The sequence below is a fragment of the Oncorhynchus masou genome, chromosome 22 (assembly GCF_036934945.1).
Source record: "Oncorhynchus masou masou isolate Uvic2021 chromosome 22, UVic_Omas_1.1, whole genome shotgun sequence".
NCBI classification, from domain to species: domain Eukaryota; kingdom Metazoa; phylum Chordata; class Actinopteri; order Salmoniformes; family Salmonidae; genus Oncorhynchus; species Oncorhynchus masou.
In genome coordinates this window covers 16,954,172-16,979,004 of record NC_088233.1, presented here as the reverse complement: position 1 = coordinate 16,979,004, position 24,833 = coordinate 16,954,172, and the positions used below count along the sequence as shown (strand labels likewise).

General features: G+C 40.6%; 1 protein-coding gene across 1 annotated transcript in view; it reads right to left on the bottom strand.

The window, feature by feature from the left end:
* The window catches only part of LOC135508784 (UPF0606 protein KIAA1549L-like), a 45,789-nt gene that overhangs the window by 13,157 nt on the left and 7,799 nt on the right, over positions 1-24,833 (bottom strand). Inside the window, exons 2-14 of the mRNA XM_064929003.1 lie at positions 21,410-21,757; positions 20,435-21,052; positions 20,136-20,251; positions 16,769-16,991; positions 16,498-16,631; positions 16,225-16,393; positions 13,160-13,219; positions 12,516-12,676; positions 11,880-12,051; positions 11,037-11,197; positions 10,788-10,823; positions 7,515-7,705; positions 3,692-3,819 (exon numbers count right to left, since the gene is read on the bottom strand). Coding sequence (XP_064785075.1) covers positions 3,692-3,819; positions 7,515-7,705; positions 10,788-10,823; positions 11,037-11,197; positions 11,880-12,051; positions 12,516-12,676; positions 13,160-13,219; positions 16,225-16,393; positions 16,498-16,631; positions 16,769-16,991; positions 20,136-20,251; positions 20,435-21,052; positions 21,410-21,757 — 2,517 coding nt within the window. The remainder of the gene's footprint in view (positions 1-3,691; positions 3,820-7,514; positions 7,706-10,787; positions 10,824-11,036; positions 11,198-11,879; positions 12,052-12,515; positions 12,677-13,159; positions 13,220-16,224; positions 16,394-16,497; positions 16,632-16,768; positions 16,992-20,135; positions 20,252-20,434; positions 21,053-21,409; positions 21,758-24,833) is intronic.

Sequence of the window (24,833 nt, the reverse complement as noted above, 5' to 3'; positions counted from 1 at the left end):
ATCACTCATTTCCTACTTCAACCGAGGAATTTGCCGTTAATAATACGTTAATATGTATACTACGTTATAATACGTTAATATGTATACTACGTTATAATACGTTAATATGTATACTACGTTATAATACGTTAATATGTATACTACGTTATAATATGTTAATATGTATACTACGTTATAATACGTTAATATGTATACTACGTTATAATACGTTAATATGTATACTACGTTATAATACGTTAATATGTATACTACGTTATAATACGTTAATATGTATACTACGTTATAATACGTTAATATGTATACTACGTTATAATACGTTAATATGTATACTACGTTATAATACGTTAATATGTATACTACGTTATAATACGTTAATATGTACACTACGTTATAATACGTTAATATGTATACTACGTTATAATACGTTAACATGTATACTACGTTATAATACGTTAATATGTATACTACATTATAATACGTTAACATGTATACTACGTTATAATAAGTTAATATGTATACTACGTTATAATACGTTAACATGTATACTACGTTATAATACGTTAACATGTATACTACGTTATAATACGTTAATATGTATACTACGTTATAATACGTTAACATGTATACTACGTTATAATACGTTAACATGTATACTACATTATAATACGTTAATATGTATACTACGTTATAATACAGTAATATGTATAATACGTTAATATGTATACTACGTTATAATACGGTAATATGTATAATACGGTAATATGTATACTACGTTATAATACAGTAATATGTATAATACGGTAATATGTATACTACGTTATAATACGGTAATATGTATAATACGTTAATATGTATACTACGTTATAATACGTTAATATGTATTCTACGTTATAATACGGTAATATGTATAATACGGTAATATATATACTACGTTATAATACAGTAATATGTATAATACGGTAATATGTATACTACGTTATAATACAGTAATATGTATAATACGTTATAATACGGTAATATGTATAATACGGTAATTTGTATACTACGTTAATATGTATACTACGTTATAATAAGTTAATATGTATACTACGTTATAATACGTTAATATGTATACTACGTTATAATACGTTAATATGTATACTACGTTAATATGTATACTACGTTAATATGTATACCACGTTATAATACGGTAATATGTTTAATATGTATTATACGTTAATATGTATACTACGTTATAATACGTTAATATGTATATTACGTTATAATACAGTAATATGTATACTACGTTAATATGTATACTACGTTAATATGTATACTACGTTATAATACGGTAATATGTATAATACGTTAATATGTATACTACGTTATAATACGGTAATATATATAATATGTTAATATGTATACTACGTTATAATACGTTAATATGTATACTAGGTTATAATACGTTAATATGTATACTACGTTATAATACGTTAATATGTATACTACGTTATAATACGTTAATATGTACACTACGTCATAATACAGTAATATGTATACTACATTATAATACGGTAATATGTATACTACGTTAATATGTATACTACGTTATAATACGTTAATATGTATACTACGTTATAATACAGTAATATGTATACTACGTTATAATACGGTAATATGTATACTACGTTAATATGTATACTACGTTATAATACGGTAATAGGTATACTACGTTATAATACGGTAATATGTATACTACGTTAATATGTATACTACGTTATAATACGTTAATATGTATACTATGTTAATATGTATACTACGTTATAATACGGTAATATGTATAATACGGTAATATGTATAATACGTTAATATGTATACTACGTTATAATACGTTAATATGTATACTACGTTATAATACAGTAATATGTATACTACGTTATAATACGGTAATATGTATACTACGTTAATATGTATACTACGTTATAATACGGTAATATGTATACTACGTTATAATACGGTAATATGTATACTACGTTAATATGTATACTACGTTATAATACGTTAATATGTATACTACGTTAATATGTATACTACGTTATAATATATCTTACCACTAAATGTTAGGTAACCATTGCTAGACGGTTGAAAATGACAGCTTTCTAGATGCCACAGTAACAATATTGACTGGACATTGTCTCAACATAATTTCTGAAATGGAGACGCTTACTGTAATGCAGTGTGTAATCTAACCTTGAGATATTAAGGCATATCAATCATCATAGACAACTTACAAATAACAATGGAAACATCGTGTAAAAATGCAATTCTGCCAGACTGTCACCTTTCATTTGATTCATCCAGTAAGGTAAATATCTGAAGTTCAAGAACAATGAGGACTTTCAGTGGCTGCCACTGCATCATCCTTTTATCATTCATCAGACCCTTCCTCACATCCCCACTCACACTGAGTGTTACAGCTACTGCAGTTAGATAGGAAAATAGAAAGGGAAATAGAAAGATGCTTGTGTATGTGTGTGTTTCCATGGTGCATACTGTGTGTGTGTATGTGTCCGTGTGTTTCCATGGTGCATACTGTGTGTGTGTATGTGTCTGTGTGTTTCCATGGTGCATACTGTGTGTGTGTATGTGTCCGTGTGTTTCCATGGTGCATACTGTGTGTGTGTGTATGTGTCTGTGTGTTTCCATGGTGCATACTGTGTGTGTGTATGTGTCTGTGTGTTTCCATGGTGCATACTGTGTGTGTGTATGTGTCTGTGTGTTTCCATGGTGCATACTGTGTGTGTGTATGTGTCCGTGTGTTTCCATGGTGCATACTGTGTGTGTGTGTATGTGTCTGTGTGTTTCCATGGTGCATACTGTGTGTGTGTATGTGTCTGTGTGTTTCCATGGTGCATACTGTGTGTGTGTATGTGTCTGTGTGTTTCCATGGTGCATACTGTGTGTGTGTATGTGTCTGTGTGTTTCCATGGTGCATACTGTGTGTGTGTATGTGTCCGTGTGTTTCCATGGTGCATACTGTGTGTGTGTGTATGTGTCTGTGTGTTTCCATGGTGCATACTGTGTGTGTGTATGTGTCTGTGTGTTTCCATGGTGCATACTGTGTGTGTGTATGTGTCTGTGTGTTTCCATGGTGCATACTGTGTGTGTGTATGTGTCCGTGTGTTTCCATGGTGCATACTGTGTGTGTGTGTATGTGTCTGTGTGTTTCCATGGTGCATACTGTGTGTGTGTATGTGTCTGTGTGTTTCCATGGTGCATACTGTGTGTGTGTATGTGTCTGTGTGTTTCCATGGTGCATACTGTGTGTGTGTATGTGTCTGTGTGTTTCCATGGTGCATACTGTGTGTGTGTATGTGTCTGTGTGTTTCCATGGTGCATACTGTGTGTGTGTATGTGTCTGTGTGTTTCCATGGTGCATACTGTGTGTGTGTATGTGTCTGTGTGTTTCCATGGTGCATACTGTGTGTGTGTGGGGGGGGGGGGGGGGATGCACTGCATGCATCCCTGCATATACAGTAAGTGCTTATTTTCATTTACAATTCATTAGTTCTCTCTAATGGCCGTATGGTGTATCAAGCCTGTGTGAGGACACAATATTGTGGTGGGCGGCAGTAGGGACAAGCAGCAGTAGCTGGAGTATGGCCTCTCAGCAGTACAGTGGCCGGAGTATGGCCTCTCTCCTCTCTCTCACCGTTCCTCTTGTGTAGTAGATCCTCCTTGGCGCTGTTCTGTACCGCAGGCCTCCGTACCATCGAGCTCTTGCCCGTGTTGAGTTTCCCGGATTCATTGCTTGTAACTGAGCCGTCCTCGCTTGGCAACCTGCCGCAGGTAACCATAGCAACAGAGGCAGGCAGTGGTAAGCTTTGTGCATACAGTATTATCCAAGGGTAATGCTGCTATCACACAGCCCCCTGGCCAGTTCTAGCCTGTGAAATCTGACTGCAGTATGTGACAGACAGGGTTGGTAGGTTACTTTTTAAACATAATCCATTAAAGTTACCATCGTTTCCTGCCCAAAATGTGTAATCAGTAACAACTTTTGGATTAACTAAACTCAGTAATGTTACTTTTAGATTACAGCATTAGAAGACAACAAAAATCATCCTTTAAATGCATTTGGTGCTTCATCATAGTGGTTTCAGACTCGATCAGGTGGAACAAAATTAAACTGCCACCTTTTTTCAATGATGAATTGAATGTCATTGAGAAAACAGAAAAGGTGCCATGTCTTTTTTCGCAAACATAATCATCTAGTTTTTCAAAAGTATCTGTAATCTGATTGCAATATTTTTTCATGGTAACGCATCTGATTACAGTTAGTTTTTTTGCAATGGGATACATATAACATGTCACTGTTCAACCCCGGTGGCAGAGACACTGATAAAGGCTGTGTTCTATCTAAAGCTATGTGCTTCACAACAAGGCCACAGGCTGGAACACTGGGAGATACTATCTTAATGTCAAACTACTCTCCCCTGGTATCTTTTCAGGTGTAACCAACAGACAGACACCAGTGACTAAAACAGGAGCCTGATGTAATGTCAGATAAGACAGCTAGGAACACACACACCCATTATGTCAGCTCATATCGACATTGCTCTTCAGAATGTTTGTATCAGATTATTCTTAATCCCTCATGGACAGACTACTTAAACATAATCGAGCATCTGACCAAATACGTGATTTTAGTTCTGGGTTAAACAAGATTAGATTATTCTAAGGGTGTAATGCATTCAGAAATACTAAATGGAATCAGCATTCGCAATCATGAGGCTTCTATAATGAGGTACAGTTCTACTCCTGTGATACATGGTCAGACAGAGAGAGGGAAGAGAGAGAGAGGGAGAGTGAGAGGGAGGGGAGAGAGAGAGAACAGATTGAGGATGCATGTATTCCTGTCAACCTGAGCCCAGAGGAACACTGAATCAAACATGGCCCTGGAAGGATCTCTCCAGGCTGTGTAGCTCACTCACTCCATGTTCAGTGTTCAGCCTCTATTCACTTTACACCACTATGTCTCTCTCCATGCCCAGTGTTCAGCCTCTTCACTTTACACCACTATGTCTCTCTCCATGCCCAGTGTTCAGCCTCTATTCACTTTACACCACTATGTCTCTCTCCATGCCCAGTGTTCAGTCTCTATTCACTTTACACCACTATGTCTCTCTCCATGCCCAGTGTTCAGCCTCTATTCACTTTACACCACTATGTCTCTCTCCATGCCCAGTGTTCAGCCTCTTCACTTTACACCACTATGTCTCTCTCCATGCTCAGTGTTCAGTCTCTATTCACTTTACACCACTATGTCTCTCTCCATGCCCAGTGTTCAGCCTCTTCACTTTACACCACTATGTCTCTCTCCATGCCCAGTGTTCAGCCTCTTCACTTTACACCACTATGTCTCTCTCCATGCCCAGTGTTCAGTCTCTATTCACTTTACACCACTATGTCTCTCTCCATGCCCAGTGTTCAGCCTCTATTCACTTTACACCACTATGTCTCTCTCCATGCCCAGTGTTCAGTCTCTATTCACTTTACACCACTATGTCTCTCTCCATGCCCAGTGTTCAGCCTCTATTCACTTTACACCACTATGTCTCTCTCCATGCCCAGTGTTCAGTCTCTATTCACTTTACACCACTATGTCTCTCTCCATGCCCAGTGTTCAGCCTCTTCACTTTACACCACTATGTCTCTCTCCATGCCCAGTGTTCAGCCTCTTCACCTTACACCACTATGTCTCTCTCCATGCCCAGTGTTCAGCCTCTTCACTTTACACCACTATGTCTCTCTCCATGCCCAGTGTTCAGTCTCTATTCACTTTACACCACTATGTCTCTCTCCATGCCCAGTGTTCAGCCTCTTCACTTTACACCACTATGTCTCTCTCCATGCCCAGTGTTCAGCCTCTATTCACTTTACACCACTATGTCTCTCTCCATGCCCAGTGTTCAGCCTCTTCACTTTACACCACTATGTCTCTCTCCATGCCCAGTGTTCAGTCTCTATTCACTTTACACCACTATGTCTCTCTCCATGCCCAGTGTTCAGCCTCTATTCACTTTACACCACTATGTCTCTCTCCATGCCCAGTGTTCAGCCTCTTCACTTTACACCACTATGTCTCTCTCCATGCCCAGTGTTCAGCCTCTTCACTTTACACCACTATGTCTCTCTCCATGCCCAGTGTTCAGCCTCTTCACTTTACACCACTATGTCTCTCTCCATGCCCAGTGTTCAGCCTCTATTCACTTTACACCACTATGTCTCTCTCCATGCCCAGTGTTCAGCCTCTTCACTTTTACACCACTATGTCTCTCTCCATGCCCAGTGTTAGGCTCTTCACCTTACACCACTATGTCTCTCTCCATGCCCAGTGTTCAGCCTCTTCACCTTTACACCACTATGTCTCTCTCCATGCCCAGTGTTCAGCCTCTATTCACTTTACACCACTATGTCTCTCTCCATGCCCAGTGTTCAGCCTCTACACTTTTACACCACCATGTGTGTTTACCGCCTGCTTGTTTTACCAATTATTATTCTCAGCACCTTTTCAAAGGTGTTTTATGCTTTAATCATCACACTGCACAGCTGTGTGTTTTGTAGCCTTTTGAAGCCTTGCTAATCCCAGTCTGAATGAGCCCTGCGGTCCATCCAAAGAGTGACTGGAATAGCAGCCGCTGCAGCAGACCTGGGTTCACATAATATTTTAAATAATACTTTATTGCTGTTTGATTGAGCTTGACTGGGTTTAATTAAAGGACCAATAGAATAGTTAAAAAACTGCCCCCCCCCAAATCTGGTACTCCAGGCAGGCGAGAGCAAATACTCAAAGCATTGGAGATATTTCCAATGCTATTTGAACCCAGGTCTACACTGCAGTGCCTTCAAAACCCAATGATCATTGTAGCAGACTCGTGTCACACCTCAAGCTTGGCAGCAGTAAATATTAAAAAACCCAAGTGGGTCTAAATCAGATAGGGGAGATCTACAACATTTGACAGCTTTAAGACAATGACTGATGTCTTGGGCTGGGTCAATAAAAAAGAATCAAGGCTTTGGTGGTCTGTAAATGTCTCTGTGCTAAAATTAGAATTTTAATGCGTGGGAAATTCAAAGAAAAGATGGCTCAAAACAGCAGCAAAGCTTGGCTTTGTCTCCTAGACTAGAGGAAAGACAGCAGGCTCTATCCGTTTTGTGGCACGGCAATAACACATTCATGACTCATGTTTTGTAACAACATTTTAGCTTTCTATTGCCTAAACTGAGTGATAGACGGCTACGAACCGGGCAATTGGCAACACCAAGACAAACTGTAAGCCAGTCAACATGAGCAGATTTAAGAAGATTCTATGCAATCTGTCCAAGACTGTAATACTTATTGTGAATTTTCCTTGACTTAAAGTATTGGCACAAACAAATCCAAATGTGGTCTGGTAATCTATAGTAAACAGGGATCAATCTTCATAGAGATCCTATAATTCGGTTTCTATTTCAATCGGCGTTCTTCTTACCCTTTGTGGATGATGTCAGCAGAAGGGGGTCTTTTAGAAGCGGTCCCATCCTGGTGCACCTTCCTGTCCAATGACAATGGGGCGTCTCTCACCGGGAGGCCCAGGACCAGCGTCTCCTTGGTAACAGAGATGGTCTCCTCACCTTGCTGATGGCCCATATGCTTCTTGGCATAGTCAAATCCCTGCACAGGCTGGGGTAGAGAAGGTTGGGAAAGGGTTTACGATGATATATGGTAAAGTAAAGGAGTGCTTTAAGAGAATGACATTTAATTTACAGACAAGGTAAATGAGCAGTCGGCTCGGTGAACTCTGTTTTCTCTCGTCAGCAAGTAAAGACAGAATGGGATTCTACTAAATGTTAAACGAAACGTCTAAAGGCACCTTTGAAGTTGAGATGTATTGGAGGAAAGACATGAAAAATTTAATTGGTTCATGATTTATATATTTTTTTATGTCTGCAAGGTCTAGGCAGTTTCTTTGTATAACCAAATTACTCTAATTTCATGAAGCCTCTCAGGTTTGTAAAACAGCAAAAAAGGAGCATCACAGTGCAGATATTCTTTTTGGAAAACGAAATACATAAATACATTATATTCAATGTATTTCTACTTGAGTGCATGTGTGGATACGAAGGGAAAATATAACTGCACACAGCTTTAATAATTAAAGAGTCTCAGTGCCATCAAGTGTATTATGACACATAATTGCAGCACACAGCTAAATAGGAGAGAAATCGATACACTGTACCAGGCAGTCATCTTCACCTCATCCTGAGGTTAGTGATATTTCACAACAGTGAGTCTGGCAGAAGTCATGTATAGAGACACTATGGCTTCATCAAATTGGAAATTCACAGAGGGGAATGTTTCAACAGATGAACCTTAAAGGCTGATCTCAACACAGATATTTTTCACTGGCAAGAGGAAGGAGCGGAAAATATTTGTTATATCTCAGATTGTTCTGGCAATTCTCACATAGAAACTTATTTGGAAAAAATGCTAAAGAAAATCATGATAAAGTGGTCATTTTAGGCCCTTTTCAGACCTACTGTTCTAGGGTGGTGCCTTCTGTAAGACCCTATGATCTGTGAACCGTACATGATACAGACAACATCTTGGTGCATTCATATTATTATACTCCTTATAGTGTGCTCTAAAATATGGAGTATGTCTAGATTCTTCATTTATTCAATATTACAAATATCAATATCATAAAACTACCCTTCTTGATTTAGCTTATTTCTGACATTTTGTTTGTAACAAAATATTCTTCAAACAGAGTGACTCTATGGTCCTTTTAATGATTTTATACATAGATATTGACATTAGAGGTCATTATCCAATCACAGCACTCCTTTAGGATTGCACATTCTGCAAGTCACAAGCAGAGGGCGTTTTCGTTTCCATTCACTGTATTGGTGGTGTTCATCAAATAGATCATACCTTCCGAATTAGCAGAGAGCCCACTCTGGAAATGTGATGTACTTGTAGAGTATATTGTTCCAAACAATATGTCTTAAAATAAGCTAAATTAATAGGGGTCATTTTGAGATATTAATATGAATATGTTTAATGTGGAATAAATTCATGTGAAATGTTAATATTTCAGTATCAAGACGTACTCCATGTTTAGGAACATAAGGAGTATAATGACATCAAGATGTTGCCTGTATCATGCACGGTTTACAGATCATAGGGACTAACAGGAGGCATGTATAGGTCCACGTTCATCATGATAAAACAAATAAAGAAATGGTGGTACAAATGTTAAAAACATGTCAAAAATCCTTCCTCCGAATGAAGTTTCTATGTGAGAATTGCCAGAACAATCTGGGTTACTAAAAATATTTTCTGCTCCTACTGGTGTGGAATCGCCCAAAAACGGATTCTGTGTTTTGACTTGGGCTCATTCAGTGTACTGATGGAGTCACGGGACAGAGGGGGACAGGTTTGATAAAACCCACGTAAAAAACAAACAAAAAAAAAAAAAAAAAAGGTAGAACCTCTCTGAACAACTAAATTATGATTGATATGATTTTCTCTTCATTGCACAAACTTTCAAAATGAAGACACACGATGGACTATACCACATAGTGAATTTGGAGAGCAATGAAATAGATTCACATATTTCCTGCAAAAGCACACATGCAGACTGAAGCCATGCCATTGATTTGCAGCTTGACGTTGTTGTCCCACTTTGATGGATAATTGTGTGCTGTGGGCTTGAGGTTCATGAAGCCCACTATCTCCCTAGTGGATTAGGCTCTGCTTGATATTCTGTCTTCATTCCCAGAACATTTGGACACCAACACATTACACTGCAACAAACTGCAAATATGTGCAGTGGAGTAGTGGAGCCAAAGGTTTCAACTCAACGCATTTACCACGTCCTTTAGCATATCGCCACAAGCTATTCATAAACCAAATCATTCTAAGAATATTTATCTCAGTAGTTGCGCATGCGTGCCACATCTCTGGTCAGAAAGGGAAAGACCGAACAATTGGCCTTACAGCGCAATGCGTGAATCTCCCAATTTAGCAACGCTTTAAATCATTTATGTCACATTCAAAACAACCCAGTGACATTTAATGTTTACCAACAGTTTTACAGACCTTGAAGCACTGCACTCTGAAATTTAAATACAGTAGGCAGACACTATGCTAATAGAAACAAGACATGTTTCTGGGAGAGAAGTCCTATCCTACTATCCTATTTGTACTAATCATGTGTATCTCTGACCTTGTCCTACAACATAAGCTGGAGCTAGTGCTCCTCGTTTCCCATCCAAAAATATGCCTTAGTACATCTGTCTCTCTGGGGGGAGTGATGATGGAATGACGTTGAGAAATAACACTGAAATCAGCCAACTTTCTCTCCTGCTGCATGAGTGCATGTTGTGAAACGACGGGGTACATGATGAATCTGAAATGTTTAGGGTAGGGGATCTTGTTTATGCTCCTCCACATTATCTCTATGAATCAAAATGGCACCATATTTAATCCAGTAACAACATTACTGATGGCTTGGATTTCACCATGAAACCACTAGCTGGTATGAGATGAGACTGGATGAGAAGACGCCTGGTGGATAAGAATAATTACTATGCATTTGAAAGGAACAGGGATGTATAGAATGGCCCATTGATCATAGACGGTGAGCCCTGGTGAGACCCCTCCGTCCCATTGATTTCCCCTAGGCACTGCCAACAAAGGAGGGATGTCCTCTCCATAGCACAGCCACATGCATTTACTGACAATAACACTCAGTCAATACCTGGTGGTGATAACTGCCCTCCCTCCGATAGGACGTCTAAACAAGAAGACAATTAAAGGGACATTTAGCTGAGGATTCGATTCCAGCACATGAACCATCTGGATTCTCATTTCGCCCCCATAATGCTCATTGAGCGTCCATCACCATTGGCTATAAGTAATTGAGCGAACACAAGATAAATTGCCAAGACCCAGATGTGACATTTCTCTGAATTGCACATTAAGATGTTAAGAGATATGTAAAGTTCACCTTAGAGCGTGTTTTGAAGCTCCTGAAAGCGCCCGTCTTGAAGATGACCCTGTTCCTCTTGCACAGGATGGCGGTGACCATGACAACAACAACCATCACCAGGGCAACAGGCGTCAGCACGGCCATGATCCACAGATTGGCCGGCGGGACCTTTACCACAGCTGTCGGAAATCATGGAGATAAAATAGATACACCACCCACCCACACCATCTATCAATATGTGTTATTGTTTGCAATCATTACGTCATTATTGAGGCACTTATCTATTCAACAGTCTATGAGACAGATACACTGAGTAGACAAAACATGAAGGACACCTTCCTAATATTGAGTTGCAGCCCCCCACCTTGGACTCTACAAGGTGTCAAAAGCTTTCCACAGTGAAGCTGGCCCATGTTGACTCCAATGTTTCCCACGGTTGTGTCAAGTTGGCTGGATGTCCTTTCGGTGGTGGACCATTATTAATACAAACGGAGAACTGAAGATTCACCCTCTGAATGGCACACATACTGTACACCATCCATGTCTCAATTGTCTCAAGACTTAAAAAGCCTTCTTTAACCTGTCTCCTCCATTTCATCTACACTGATTTGAAGTGGATTTAACAAGTGATATCAATAAGGGATCATAGCTTTCACCTGGTCAGTCTATGTCATGGAAAGAGCAGGTGTTCTTAATGTTTTGTGCACTCACTGTATATGTGTTTCAGTTTGAGCAAAACAAAAATATACTGCAATTACTTGTGTGCATCCATCTGTGTGACTGACTGAAAAGTTAGTTCTATACATGTCATCTAAGATAATAATGTTACAGCTGTTTGGTAAAGATGTGGAGATAACCTACGATCGGCTTGGCGCTGGATAAAGTAGCCCAGGGTTAGAGCCATGGTTTGGGAATCCAAGGTACTGAGAGTCTTGGCTGCAGTGGTGCCAGATATGGGGGCACCGTTCAGTTGGGCATAGTAGGTCATTTCGGCAGGATTCTTTGGCCCAGGGAGCCGACGAATACCAACCATCTAAACAAGAACAACACAAATTGGTGGATTCAGTGCTGTCATATTGCATAAAAGAGCTATTACAATAATAAGACTGATGTTATCTGAAGGGGCAAACACAGCACTCCGGGACCACACGTGGGATTAATATGAATCAGTGAAAATAATCTGATTTTATTATAGATCAAATGTTTTATGTCCATAATACATCATAACGGTTTAATCAAGGGCTGTGATTAAAGCTTGCCATAAAGCAGGGGGGTGTTAAATGGAAGAGATCAACATCCATTACATGAGCTCTCTCCCCCTCATAAAACCTGATCATCTGTGACTTTACATAAAACAATTCATCTGTGGCAAAACATAAACGAGAGAATAGAAATTCTGTGGGTCTTCAAAGAATTGTGAAACTCTGGCAAGTCAACATAAAACAGAGGTTGTTTATCGGTGAGTGAGCATGCAACCCGTGTGTGTGCCCACCTCACCTGGACGGTGTAGTCCCCGACAGTGGTGGCCCTTCTAAAGCGGCTCCCCTGGCTCCCCTGACGCCCAGCCACCAAAAACAGCTCAGCCAGACGCTGCTCCATTAAACTAGCAAAGCTCTGATAATTCCTCTCCAGAGATGAGCTGTCAACATCCTGAATTACTGCAGAGCAGTGGAGTACACAGAGAGAGAGAGAGAGAGAGAGAGAGAGAGAGAGAGAGAGAGAGATAGAGAGAGAGAGAGAGGTAAGAGGACAAGAGAGGAGAAGAAGAGGTGGGAGAGGGACAGTGGAGGACAAAGAGGTATGGTTATTCATCCCTCAATTTAAAACCTGTAAGTCCCATTATATTGTCAGGCTGACCTTGGCACACTGTGGTCTCATCATGACAGTAGCAGAAAGGTACAGGGAGAGGCAAAGGCAAATTTAGAGATCTCTCACAAAAGAAAGCATCCTTCACACTGAGCTCTGATCCGATGTGATCTTTCAGAAGCAGATGTCCGTAATCTCTAAATAATGCAGCAATAGCATTCAGAGGGGAAAGAGGAGCTCAGATATGTTGGGGGAAAACTGTACACAACACACAGCATTAGAGCAAAGCATTAACTAACTAGCAGTTGGTGAAAATCAATGACACGTTTAATTACCTGTGATCACCCAGTAGTTCTTGGTGGCAGTGGATGTATTGAGGTTGTGGTATTCTAGTGCTGTGGAGGAAGAGGGGGGGAGAGAGATGGAGACAGAGTGAACAAATATACACACAAACAGAGAGAGACAGCTAGAGAGAGATAGAGGGTGCCAGGCTGCATGCCTGATAAATTCCACATTTTCTGTCCTATTATGCAGCTGGCTGGAGGCCAGCGGGGATGTTGCCTCTGACTTTGCAGTGGCACCTTATCCCTCATAACTCTCTGTTTGACACTCTGTAATCATGTACGAACGAGCATTGAATATTCAAATGGTAAAGGGTTCATTTGGATCCTGAGGTAGTGTGTAAATATAAATAGAATGTTATCTGATCTTCCCTTCATGCTAAAATTACCCATTATGTGAAGTAAAACACCCAGAAGGTGATGCAAATGTTTGAAGTTGAGCATGAAGTAAACTTGTCAGTCTCCTCTCTGCACAACAACAAGATACTGGATGACAGTAAATGCAAGCAGCCATAACTTCTCCTTTGTAAATGAGTTCAACATCTGATTATCATTACTCTGCAGGTATAATGAAATCAAGACAGCATACATTTTCATGTTCAGAACACACACTCATGAAGTGGATTATTTATGTTCATTCAAATTTCAACAATCTTCAATTTATGGAATTGAAATTGAATAAGACTGTTTGGACTAGAGGTCGACCGATTCATCGGAATGGCCGATTAATTAGGGCCGATTTCAAGTTTTCATAACTATCGGAAATCTGAATTTTTTTATTTTTTTGTACACCTTTATTTAACTAGGCAAGTCAGTTAAGAACACATTCTTATTTTCAATGACGGCCTAGGAATGGTGGGTTAACTACCCTGTTCAGGGGCAGAACGACAGATTTTTACCATGTCAGCTCTGGGATTCAATCTTGCAACCTTACGGTTAACTAGTCCAACACTCTAACCACCTGCCTCTCATTGCACTCCACGAGGAGCCTGCCTGTACCGCGAATGCAGTAGGAGCCAAGGTAAGTTGCTAGCTAGCATTAAACTTATCTTATAAAAAACAATCAATCATAATCTCGAGTTAACTGCATATGGTTGATGATATTACTAGTTGTCTAGCGTGTCCTGTGTTGCATGTAATCGATGCAACGCAGGGGGATGATTTAACAAAAGCGCATTTGCGAAAAAAGCACAATCGTTGCACGACTATCTAACCATAAACACAGATGCCTTTCTTAAAATCAATACACAGAAGTATATACTTTTAAACCTGCATATTTAGCTAAAAGAAATCCAGGTTAGCAGGCAATATTAACCAGGTGAAATTGTGTCACTTCTCTTGCGTTCATTCCACGCAGAGTAAGGGTATATGCAACTGTTTGGGCAGCCTGGCTCATTGCGAACTAATTTGCCAGAATTGTACGTAATTATGACATAACATTGAAGGTTGTACAATGTAACAAGAATATTTAGACTTAGGGATGCCACCCGTTAGATAAAATACCAAACTGTTCCGTATTTCACTGAAATAATAAACGTTTTGTTTTCGAAATTATAGTTTCCGGATTCGAACATATTAATGACCAAAGGCTCGTATTTCTGTGTGTTATTATGTTATAATTAAGTCTATGATTTGATATTTGATAGAGCAGTCTGACTGAGCGATGGTAGGCAGCAGCAGGCTCGTAAGCATTCATTCAAACAGCACTTTCGTGAGTTTTGCCAGCAGCTCTTCGCAAGCACAGCGCTGTTTATGACTTCAAGCCTATCAGCCTAATGGCTGGTGTAACCGATGTGAAATGGCTAGCTAGTTAGCGAGGTGTGCGCTAATAGTGTTTCAAACGTCACTCGCTCTGAGACTTGGAGTGGTTGTTCCCCTTGCTCTGCAAGGGCCGCGGCTTTTGTGGAGCAATGGGTAATGCTGCTTCGAGTGTGGCTGTTGTCGATGTGTTCCTGGTTTGAGCCCAGGTAGGGGTGAGGAGAGGGACGGAAGCTATACTGTTACACTGGCAATACTAAAGTGCCTATAAGAACATCCAATAGTCAAAGGTATATGAAATACAAACGGTATAGAGAGAAATAGTCTTATAAATACTATATTAACTACAACCTAAAACTTCTTACCTGGGAATATTGAAGTCTCATGTTAAAATGAACCACCAACTTTCATATGTTCTCATGTTCTGAGCAAGGAACTCAAACTTTAGCTTTTTTACCTGGCACATATTGCACTTTTCTTCTCCAACACTTTGTTTTTGCATTATTTAAACCAAATTGAACATGTTTCATTATTTATTTGAGGCTAAATTGATTTTTATTGATGTATTATATTAAGTTAAAATAAGTGTTCATTCATTATTGTTGTAATTGTCATTATTACAAATAAAAAATATTAAAAACTAGTCTGATTAATCGGTAGCAGCTTTTTTTGGTCCTCCAAAAATCGGTATTGGTATCGGCGTTCAAAAATCATAATCGGTCGACCTCTAGTTTGGACTGTTTGAATTATAATTTAAATGTAAAAACATATATAAATATTTGGAATTTAATTGGAATTCAATATTTGTACATTTCCCAGTTAATGGAATTAATGCACTTGGTTTAAAAATGGACCGCAGGATTAGTTTTAAATAATCTCAATTTGTATTTCTATATTTCCAGTATAGCTAGATAGTCTGAACAGTGACATGGCCAGCCAGAAAAGCCTGAGGGAATTCAATTAGATTGGAATTTGAGGAATTGTTGGAGATAATATTGAACATGGAATTGAAATCTTGGAATTTAACTAACATTAGAATTGAGACTAATTGAATTATCTCTGAATTAAAATACTGACCTGGAATTTGAGTTGAATTAAATGGAATTTACAGGTAGAGGGAATTGATTTCAAATTTAATTTGTGGAATTAACCTCAACCCTGGCATCGTTGAAGGACAATATCGCTGAAGGATATGACATCAATATTCATGTATCAGAAAATAAATAAATAAATAAATAAGGAGAAAAAGCCAGGCAAAACATGCCACTCAAACCCTTCCCATGATGCAGTGGGGCACTTACGCTCAGCAATGACGAGGGGCGGGAAGAAGAGGAAGTAGCCCACCAGCTCTGCGGTCAGCTGATTCAGGACACCGCTGGAGACGGTTCCATTCAGGATCGCGGCCTGGTTCTTGACCACATAGACCAGAGACACGGCAGGAGAGCCAATCACTTGGGAGGTGCTCTGGATCTGAACAAACACAGACGAAACCAGACATGTTGAAGTAAATACAACGCTCTAAACAACTATGCTAATTGTGTGTGATTGAATATGATCCCAAGTCATAAATGTACCTCAACAGAAAGCCCGCTGTAAGATTCCATCACTTTGTCCTGAGCTTCCTCAAACGCATTCTCCAGCCGTTGTTCCATCATCTGAACAAAACTGCAGGAGTTGATGCTGTCCGCTGGACCTACGAACCTGAGAACTAAAAACAGCAGAGCACCAATCAATATACCAGCACAGCACATTCAGTTACAGTACACAACAACACAGTACAACATTGTCTACAATCATGGTCACATCATCCAGCAGTGTCACTGTGTTGTTCCTGATGCGCCATACCTGTTTTGAGCTGCAGATGGACACTGAGGCTAGGGGCCCAGGGGGCCACAGGGAGCAGAACAGCCATCACCAGAGGACTGTGCTGCCGGATGTCTGATATCACTTTGTCAAAACCATAAGCCTTCACTGTCTCCACTACCACAGATGCGATGTAGACCATTTTCCCACTGGCTACATAGTACCCAAGGGTGACATTATGAGGGCTGCAGAGATCCCGTTCAATCTGAGAAGTGAAAACATGTAGTTAATATCTTGATCGCTATCGTTAACAGACAATACGATGGCAATGGTCAAGGCTAGCGTCTCTGGTCCTTTGTAGTACCACCCACTCCTCATCAGTCTCTACCAGTATGTGTTAGCTAGCTATCCACAGACACACTAACTATACAGCTGGTGTTTGTGATGTCTCCCGCTGATCACCTCCAGGCTCACTAATAATACATGGGTTTTGATGGGGAGAGGAGAGGAGGCCTTGGATAGAGTAGCAGCCACTGAATCACACCCCAGACAGACTGACAGATAGACAGACAGCACAGGCAGGAAATCAATGGACTTAAACTTGAGTCAGCCATCAGTTAGACAGAGAGAGAGAGAGAAAGAGAGACCAAGACAGGGAGAGATGAGACAGAGGACTGAGAGTCAGAGAGAAACAGAGAGAAACACACAGAGAATAAAACATAGGGAGAAACAGAGAGAAACACAGAGAAACAGAGAATAAAACACAAGAGAGAAACAGAGAATAAAACACAGGGAGAAACAGAGAGAAACACACTGAGAATAAAACACAGGGAGAAACAGAGAGAAACACACAGAGAATAAAACACAGGGAGAAACAAGAGAGAAACACACAGAGAATAAAACACAGGGAGAAACAGAGAGAAACACACAGAGAATAAAACATAGGGAGAAATAGAGAGAAACACACAGAGCGAAACAGAGAATAAAACACAGGGAGAAACAGAGAGAAACAGAGAATAAAACACAGGGAGAAACACAGAGAGAAACAGAGAATAAAACACAGTGAGAAACACAGAGAGAAACAGAGAATAAAACACAGGGAGAAACAGAGAATAAAACACAGGGAGAAACAGAGAGAGAGAATATGACAGAGACACAGAATCAGACAAAGAGAATCAGACAGAGAGAAACAGAGAATAAAACACAGAGAGAAACACACAGGGAGAAACAGAGAGAGAGAATATGACAGACACACAGACTCAGACAGAGGGAATCAGACAGAGAGAAACAGACAGAGAGAATATGACAGAGACACACAGAATCAGACAAAGAGAATCAGACAGAGAGAAACAGACAGAGATAATATGACAGACACACAGAATCAGACAGAGAGGAACAGACAGAGAGAAACAGAGAGAACGAAAGCTGAATAATGGACATTTCCGAAGAGGAAACGCTGGTAATAATGAGTTGTAGTCATTCAGCTGGTAAGGTCCATAAGAGTCTTTCTCTTCACATACTCTTAACAGCCTCTATAATGCAAAGCCTATCCATAATTCAAGAGACCATTTATTATATTATTGAAATCCTTTTATCATTAGTCACTTCAGTCTCTGCTATCACAGTGAGAGATTGGACTCCATGAATAATAGGGTGAAGAGGAGAGGAAGAATAAGTCAACACACTCACTATAGTTCCTTTAGAAGTGGCCATCTCAACATTCGTAACAGCTAGGCAACCTAGCAGTTAAGAGCGTTGGGCCAGTAACCAAAAGGTCGCTGGTTTCGAATCCCTGAGCCGACTAGGTGAAAAGAAATTCTGTTGAAGTGCCCTTGAGCAAGGCAGTTCACCCTAATTGCTCCAGGGTCGCCTTTAATCTGCAAAATTGTAATTATTTGCCTACCTCCTCATGCCTTTTGCACACAATGTATATAGACTCGCCTTTTTTTTGTACTGTGTTATTGACTTGTTAATTGTTTACTCCATGTGTAACTCTGTGTTGTCTGTTCACACTGCTAAGCTTTATCTTGGCCAGGTCGCAGTTGCAAATGAGTTGTTCTCAACTAGCCTACCTGGTTAAATAAAGGTGAAATAAAAAAATAAAAAAATAATAATAATGGCTGACCCCTGGCCGTGACCCCACACTCCAAGGGTGTCTCAGGAGGAGTGGGATATGCAAAAATAATAATAATAATAACTAATACAAAATGCTTTTCCAACAGCGCAAAGATGGATGATGTAATATTGAACGGGACTATGGCACATACTATATTTGATGTACACTACCGTTCAAAAATTTTTGGGTCACTTAGAAATGTCCTTGTTTTTGAAAGAAAAAAACGTTTTTTTGTCCATCAAAATAACATCAAATTGATCAGAAATACAGTGCAGACATTGTTAATGTTGTATTTGAGAAACAGACGCCTCACAATCCTATACTGGCAGCTTCATTAAATAGTACCCGCAAAACACCAGTCTCAACAGCAACAATGAAGTCCAACTCCGGATGCTGGCTTTCTAGGCAGAGTTGCAAAGGAAAAGCCATATCTCAGACTGGCCAATAAAAATGAAAGATTCAGATGGGAAAAAGAACACAGACACTGTACAGAGGAACTCTGCCTAGAAGGCCAGCATACGGAGTCGCCTCTTCAGTGTTGACATTCAGACTGGTGTTTTGCGGGTACTATTTGATGAAGCTGCCAGTTGAGGACTTGTGAGGTGTCTGTTTCTCAAACTAGACACTCTAATGTACTTGTCCTCTTGCTCAGCTTTTCACTGGGGCCTCCCACTCCTCTTTCTATTCTGGTTAGAGACCGTTTGTTCTGTTCTGTGAAGGGAGTAGTGCACAGCGTTGTACGGGATCTTCAGTTTCTTGGAAATTTCTCACTTTGGAATAGCGTTCATTTCTCAGAACAAGAATAGACTGGCGAGTTTCAGAAGAAAGTTCTTTGTTTCTGGCCATTTTGAGTCTGTAATCGAACCCAGAAACGATGATGCTCCAGATACTCAACTAGTCTAAAAAAAAGGCCAATTTTCAGTTGTGCTAACATAATTGCAAAAGTGTTTTCTAATGATCAATTAGTCTTGTGATAAAGTTGGATTAGCTAACACAACGTGCCATTGGAACACATGAATGATGGTTGCTGATAATGGGCCTCTGTACGACTACGTAGATATTCCATAGAAAATATGCCATTTCCAGCTACAATAGTCATTTACAACATTAACAATATCTACACTGTATTTCTGATCAATTTGATGTTAATTTAAAGGACACATTTTTTTTTTCTTTCAAAAACAAGGACATTTCTAAGTGAGCCCAAACTTTTGAACGGTCGTGTACATGTTGTTCTCCAGGTACAGTACAGCAGTAACAGCATCCGAACACAGAGTACAGTACAATACTGACCTGGACATAAACATTAGTGTCATTGAAGGCCCTCTGTAGAGCATGGGTGAGTCCTTTAGACAGATTCTGCTTCACAATGATATCAAGCCTGTTCCTCCTCAACTGCATAGACAACACTGTGGAGGAAAACACATACATGAGGTGTGTCAGTCTTCTGGATGTGAAGGATGGGACATCCTTTGGAAGGAACCAGAGGACTTTTATAATGGTTGTAAAGATACTGTAACAACTCAAAGAAACAACACAGTGTATGTTAGTGAAAGGTTGTTCAAACTGAGCTGTAAACTGAGAGCCCATACCTGTTTTGACCCAGGTCTTCTCAGTGATGTTACATGGTTGACGTTCCTCTTCAGCACTGATGGGAGGAGATTCAGTTGTGGTTGGTCCAGGGGTGGTTTCTGTGGTGGTGGTGGTGACAGTCAAAGTGGTGGTCGGTGCAGTGGTAGTTGTACTTGTAGTGGGAGCGTTTGTGGTAGTGGGAGCACTTGTGGTTGTCGTCGCCGTGGTGGGTGGGTCAGTTGTGGTTGTCATCAATGTAGTTTCTTGGAAGGTGGTTTCTGTCGTAGTGGTCCGGGGTATGGTCGTAACCGCCTCTGTGGTCAAAGCTGTCGTGGTCTGGGGTATCACAGTTGTGGTGGTCACGGTCAGGGGCGTGACGGTCGTGGTGGTCACAGTCGTGAGCTGTAGACTGTCATTGGTCACAGTGTCTGGTGTTGGGTTGGTGTGTGCCGCTGTGGTGGATGGTATAGTGGTGTAGTTGTCAGCCCTTGCAGGTTTGGTGGTGTTCCATGTGTGAGTAGAGAAAGGACTAGTCACATTGTCTGGGAGGGTGGAGTCTCCCTCCCCCAGGGTGGCCAGAGAGGACACTGGGACTGTTGGTAAATCTGGGTTTGCAGGCAAACTGCTGACCGCCTCCTCTGCAATGAGACAACAAACAGCGTTTGAATGATGTCACATCAGGTAATTCATATCAGGTGAATAATGTCCCCATTTTGATGATGTCTCATACTGTGAGGATGATGTCAGACCGGGAGAGGCAGCAGGCACCGGGGAGGTAGACGATGGAGGGGGTGGGGCAGGATGATGTGGAACTGGGCTGGACCAAAACGAAATTAAATGGTGGATTTTGAGGGAATGAATGTGCAGAGCATGCTGATGGATAAGGAAACAAAATCTCTAGTCTGTAGACTTTAACCACAGTCAGGAGGCTGTACCTATGATATTTTTATTCTTCTATTAGATGGTATGGATGACTGTTTGAACATGGGTCCTACCTGAGCTGGTGTTTGAGGTGCTGTTGGCTACAGGGGCTAACGACAAAGGGTCTGTTGTTCCTGCTGTTTGATTGTCATTGTTGATGGCTGAGGAGGCATTAGCTAGTACTGATGGTTGCACTGGGGCCTGTGGCTCTTGGTCTGAGCTAGCCAGCAGGGTCAGTACAGAGGAGAACCCTGGCTGCTCTCTGGTGCTCTCTGCTGTCGCCCCTGATGGGTCTGTGGGCACGGCTAGAGCGCCCAGGAGCCAATCCTCCACTGGCATTGCCCTGGCAGAGAGGTTAGAGGGCACAGCTGGGTCCTGAGGCAGAGCTGCATGTCCTGATGACCCGTTGTAATGCCCTTCATCTGAAAAACAAAGAGAGAGATGGGACTTAACAAGGGAGGAACTCATTTATTCTCTATTTGACTCATCAATCCCAGAGGCCTGATGATGACGTCTTGACTGTCTCTCATGTTTCTCATCAACATCGCCTCAATCTATAACTACATCTTGAAAATATGAAATATTGTTATTCAAAACTAAGCCTGGCCGTGCCCTCCTGTCAACAACATGAGGGAGGGAGAAACAGACTTCACACCAAGGAGCAGAACATGTGAGGACACAAACACTTCTCAGTCATCCAGGAGTATCATTATGAAACTGTGACAGTGGGAACATTAAGTTCCCACTGTCACAGGGTAGCCTAGTGGTTAGAGCGGCAGGGTAGCCTAGTGGTTAGAGCGTTGGACTAGGAACCGAAAGGTTGCAAGTTCAAATACCCGAGCTGACAAGGTACAAATATGTAGTTCAGCCCCTGAACAAGGCAGTTAACTCACTGTTCCTAGGCCGTCATTGAAAATAATAATTTGTTCTTAACTGACTTGACTAGTTAAATAAAGGTAAATAAATAAAAGTAGGTCACTTATGTTTTGTTCAGGATAAGCATAGGGAATAGATTTAGATGTTAAGTACATATCTGGGACACACGTAAGCAGCTGCTGTGATTTAAAAACATATCTCCACCTACGAGTGAAAGCTATAGCTTGGGATTCTGTGCTGATACAGTGGTGGTGTTTTCAAAGGCCCCTTTCCTCAGTACAAGTGAACGATGAGGATTGGGCAGCTAGCAGGGTTTATTGTCTTCTGGAAGGCAGCCGGTAAAATACTGGCAAATCTCCAGAGCGCATTTGTACAGTACTTCCATTCTGAACTTCCCCCACATTCTCAACTTATTCATCGGAGGATTGTTTAATTTAAAAAGAAGGATTTCCAAATCAGGCGGGTTTTGTACAACCAGGCCTGTGCCTAAATTTCCCAGGATGCAATCCCTCTGTCTCCCATTAACTCTCCCCACTGAACTGTTCATATCAAACAATGGATCTACCAAGAACTAGCATCAATTAATCCTATAAAAAGCTCTGATAAACCAATAATCAAAAGAAGTCCATGAATATATATGACAATGAGTTTGCACATTTTATATTGCCAACCCTACCAGTAGATATTCATTCTAAAATACCCTATAAGATCAGAAGTGTGAGTGTGACAGCATTTGGTGTCTTCAAGACAGGACACACTGAAGACCTCTTCCGTATCTATCCTAACCCCCACAGAAAGCCACCTGCTCTGACAGGGTGCAACATATGGGGACCTCCATCAGAAGCACTGAGAGTTCACTGAGAGGTATGAGCCATGGCAGTGGACAGCAATTGGGTTCATTTGACAACACGACTGCTCCAGCCATCCTGGGGTTCATGAAAAAGCTCTGCCCATTCAGAACACTGATCCGTGCGGGCAGGAAACGTGTGCATCACCATCCTAGGCGCAGGTGGTGAGGAGGGGGCGCTGGGGAAGTGTCCAAGTGAAATGAAACCCATTGAGACAATGTGGTGTGCTTTCCATGGAGTGACATCTTTCCAACAGGATGGACAGATACACACTTCCTGAAACTATTCATAGTGTCCATCTGTCTCGCAGGGTTAAATAGTGCATCTACAGTACAGAGTAAATAACACTTTTACAGTGTTTTTCAGGAAGACTACAGGGCCCAAAGGCAACAATTAAATATTCACCTTAAATGCTGATTAGAGCAATTTATTCCACAAGCAAAACATAGGAAACGTGAATATGAAAAATGACAAAATATGTACCATATTGTATTGCATTTAGCGAAGCAACACCAATTTAAGACACATTTATTTTTCAACTAGTCTAAGGAGTATGTTTGGAAATGTTTTATCACAGCAATGTCCTCTGACTTGAAGATATGGCAGATGAGGAAATGTAATCATAAAGTATGGACAGAGGGCATACAGCAGTGACACTATGGCTGGCAGATTTGAGCTCTGAGTTATATGAAAGTTCAGCTAATATTTCACTGTTTTGTTTGTCAAACACAACAGAATAACAGAAATGGCTTCCATTTACCCTGACCGGTACTGCACAGACACCTGCTAAGTGAGGTCACACTGCATCTCAGCACGCATCTGTAGACACAGCATAGCAACAACACTGCTTTCTAAGAGGTGTCGTTCCATCCATAGAGTCAATGGAATTATATTTACAGTAATTCAATAGTACTGTAATTAGTAGTCATGAAATATTACTAATCAGTAGAATATAAAATGTAAAAGCATTAAACCACATAGGCTACAGTGATTGAAAGACAGTGGCACTGTCTCCCAGGTAAGACATTACCAGAAATGAAGAGCTGAAGGCAGACTTATAGGAGCACGGTATTACGTTATCGCAGTAAACCCTTTCCATTTACTGCACGCTAACTCATATAAATGCAAAACGAAAAGTCAAACCAGAGCCTGAGCTTTGCACAGCTTACGATTAAGGAGGGTATTAAACATTTTTAGAGGGTTGAAAGAAGCCAATGACGTGACAGTGCTGCATACAGGCTGGTAAAGACAGCTGTAAAATAGATTCAGAACAAACAAAGTGCTATATTCTGTTTCCTGTGTTGTTGGAGCCCAGGCTCTGTGTGTGACCTATATTGCAGTGGTCACACACTCCTGGGTCCTGGGAGAATATGATGGACATACTCTGGCACTTCAGTTGTCACACACTTAAAGCAACAGTCTGCAATATTTCCTAAAGGTCATTTAATGATACATACATTGGTAGTACCCAAAATATTTTTGAAGTTTTTTATAAAAGCATTAGTACAACTGAATTATCATAACACAAAGAATAATAATAATAATAAGCCTAGTTAAACCACAAAGTAACAAGGTGTGGTGTTAATGCATACCATTGGAGGACTAAACAAGGTAACTAGCACATTGCAAGTGAAGGATGCTTTCCCAATGTGATAAATAAAACTTGGTTGTGATGTCACTGATGCAGAAGGTTAGCAGCTCATCTGGGCAGGCATTACTGGGTCCCATGTGACTAGATAAGACAGTCATGTGACCATTTCTCTGGCTCGGGGTA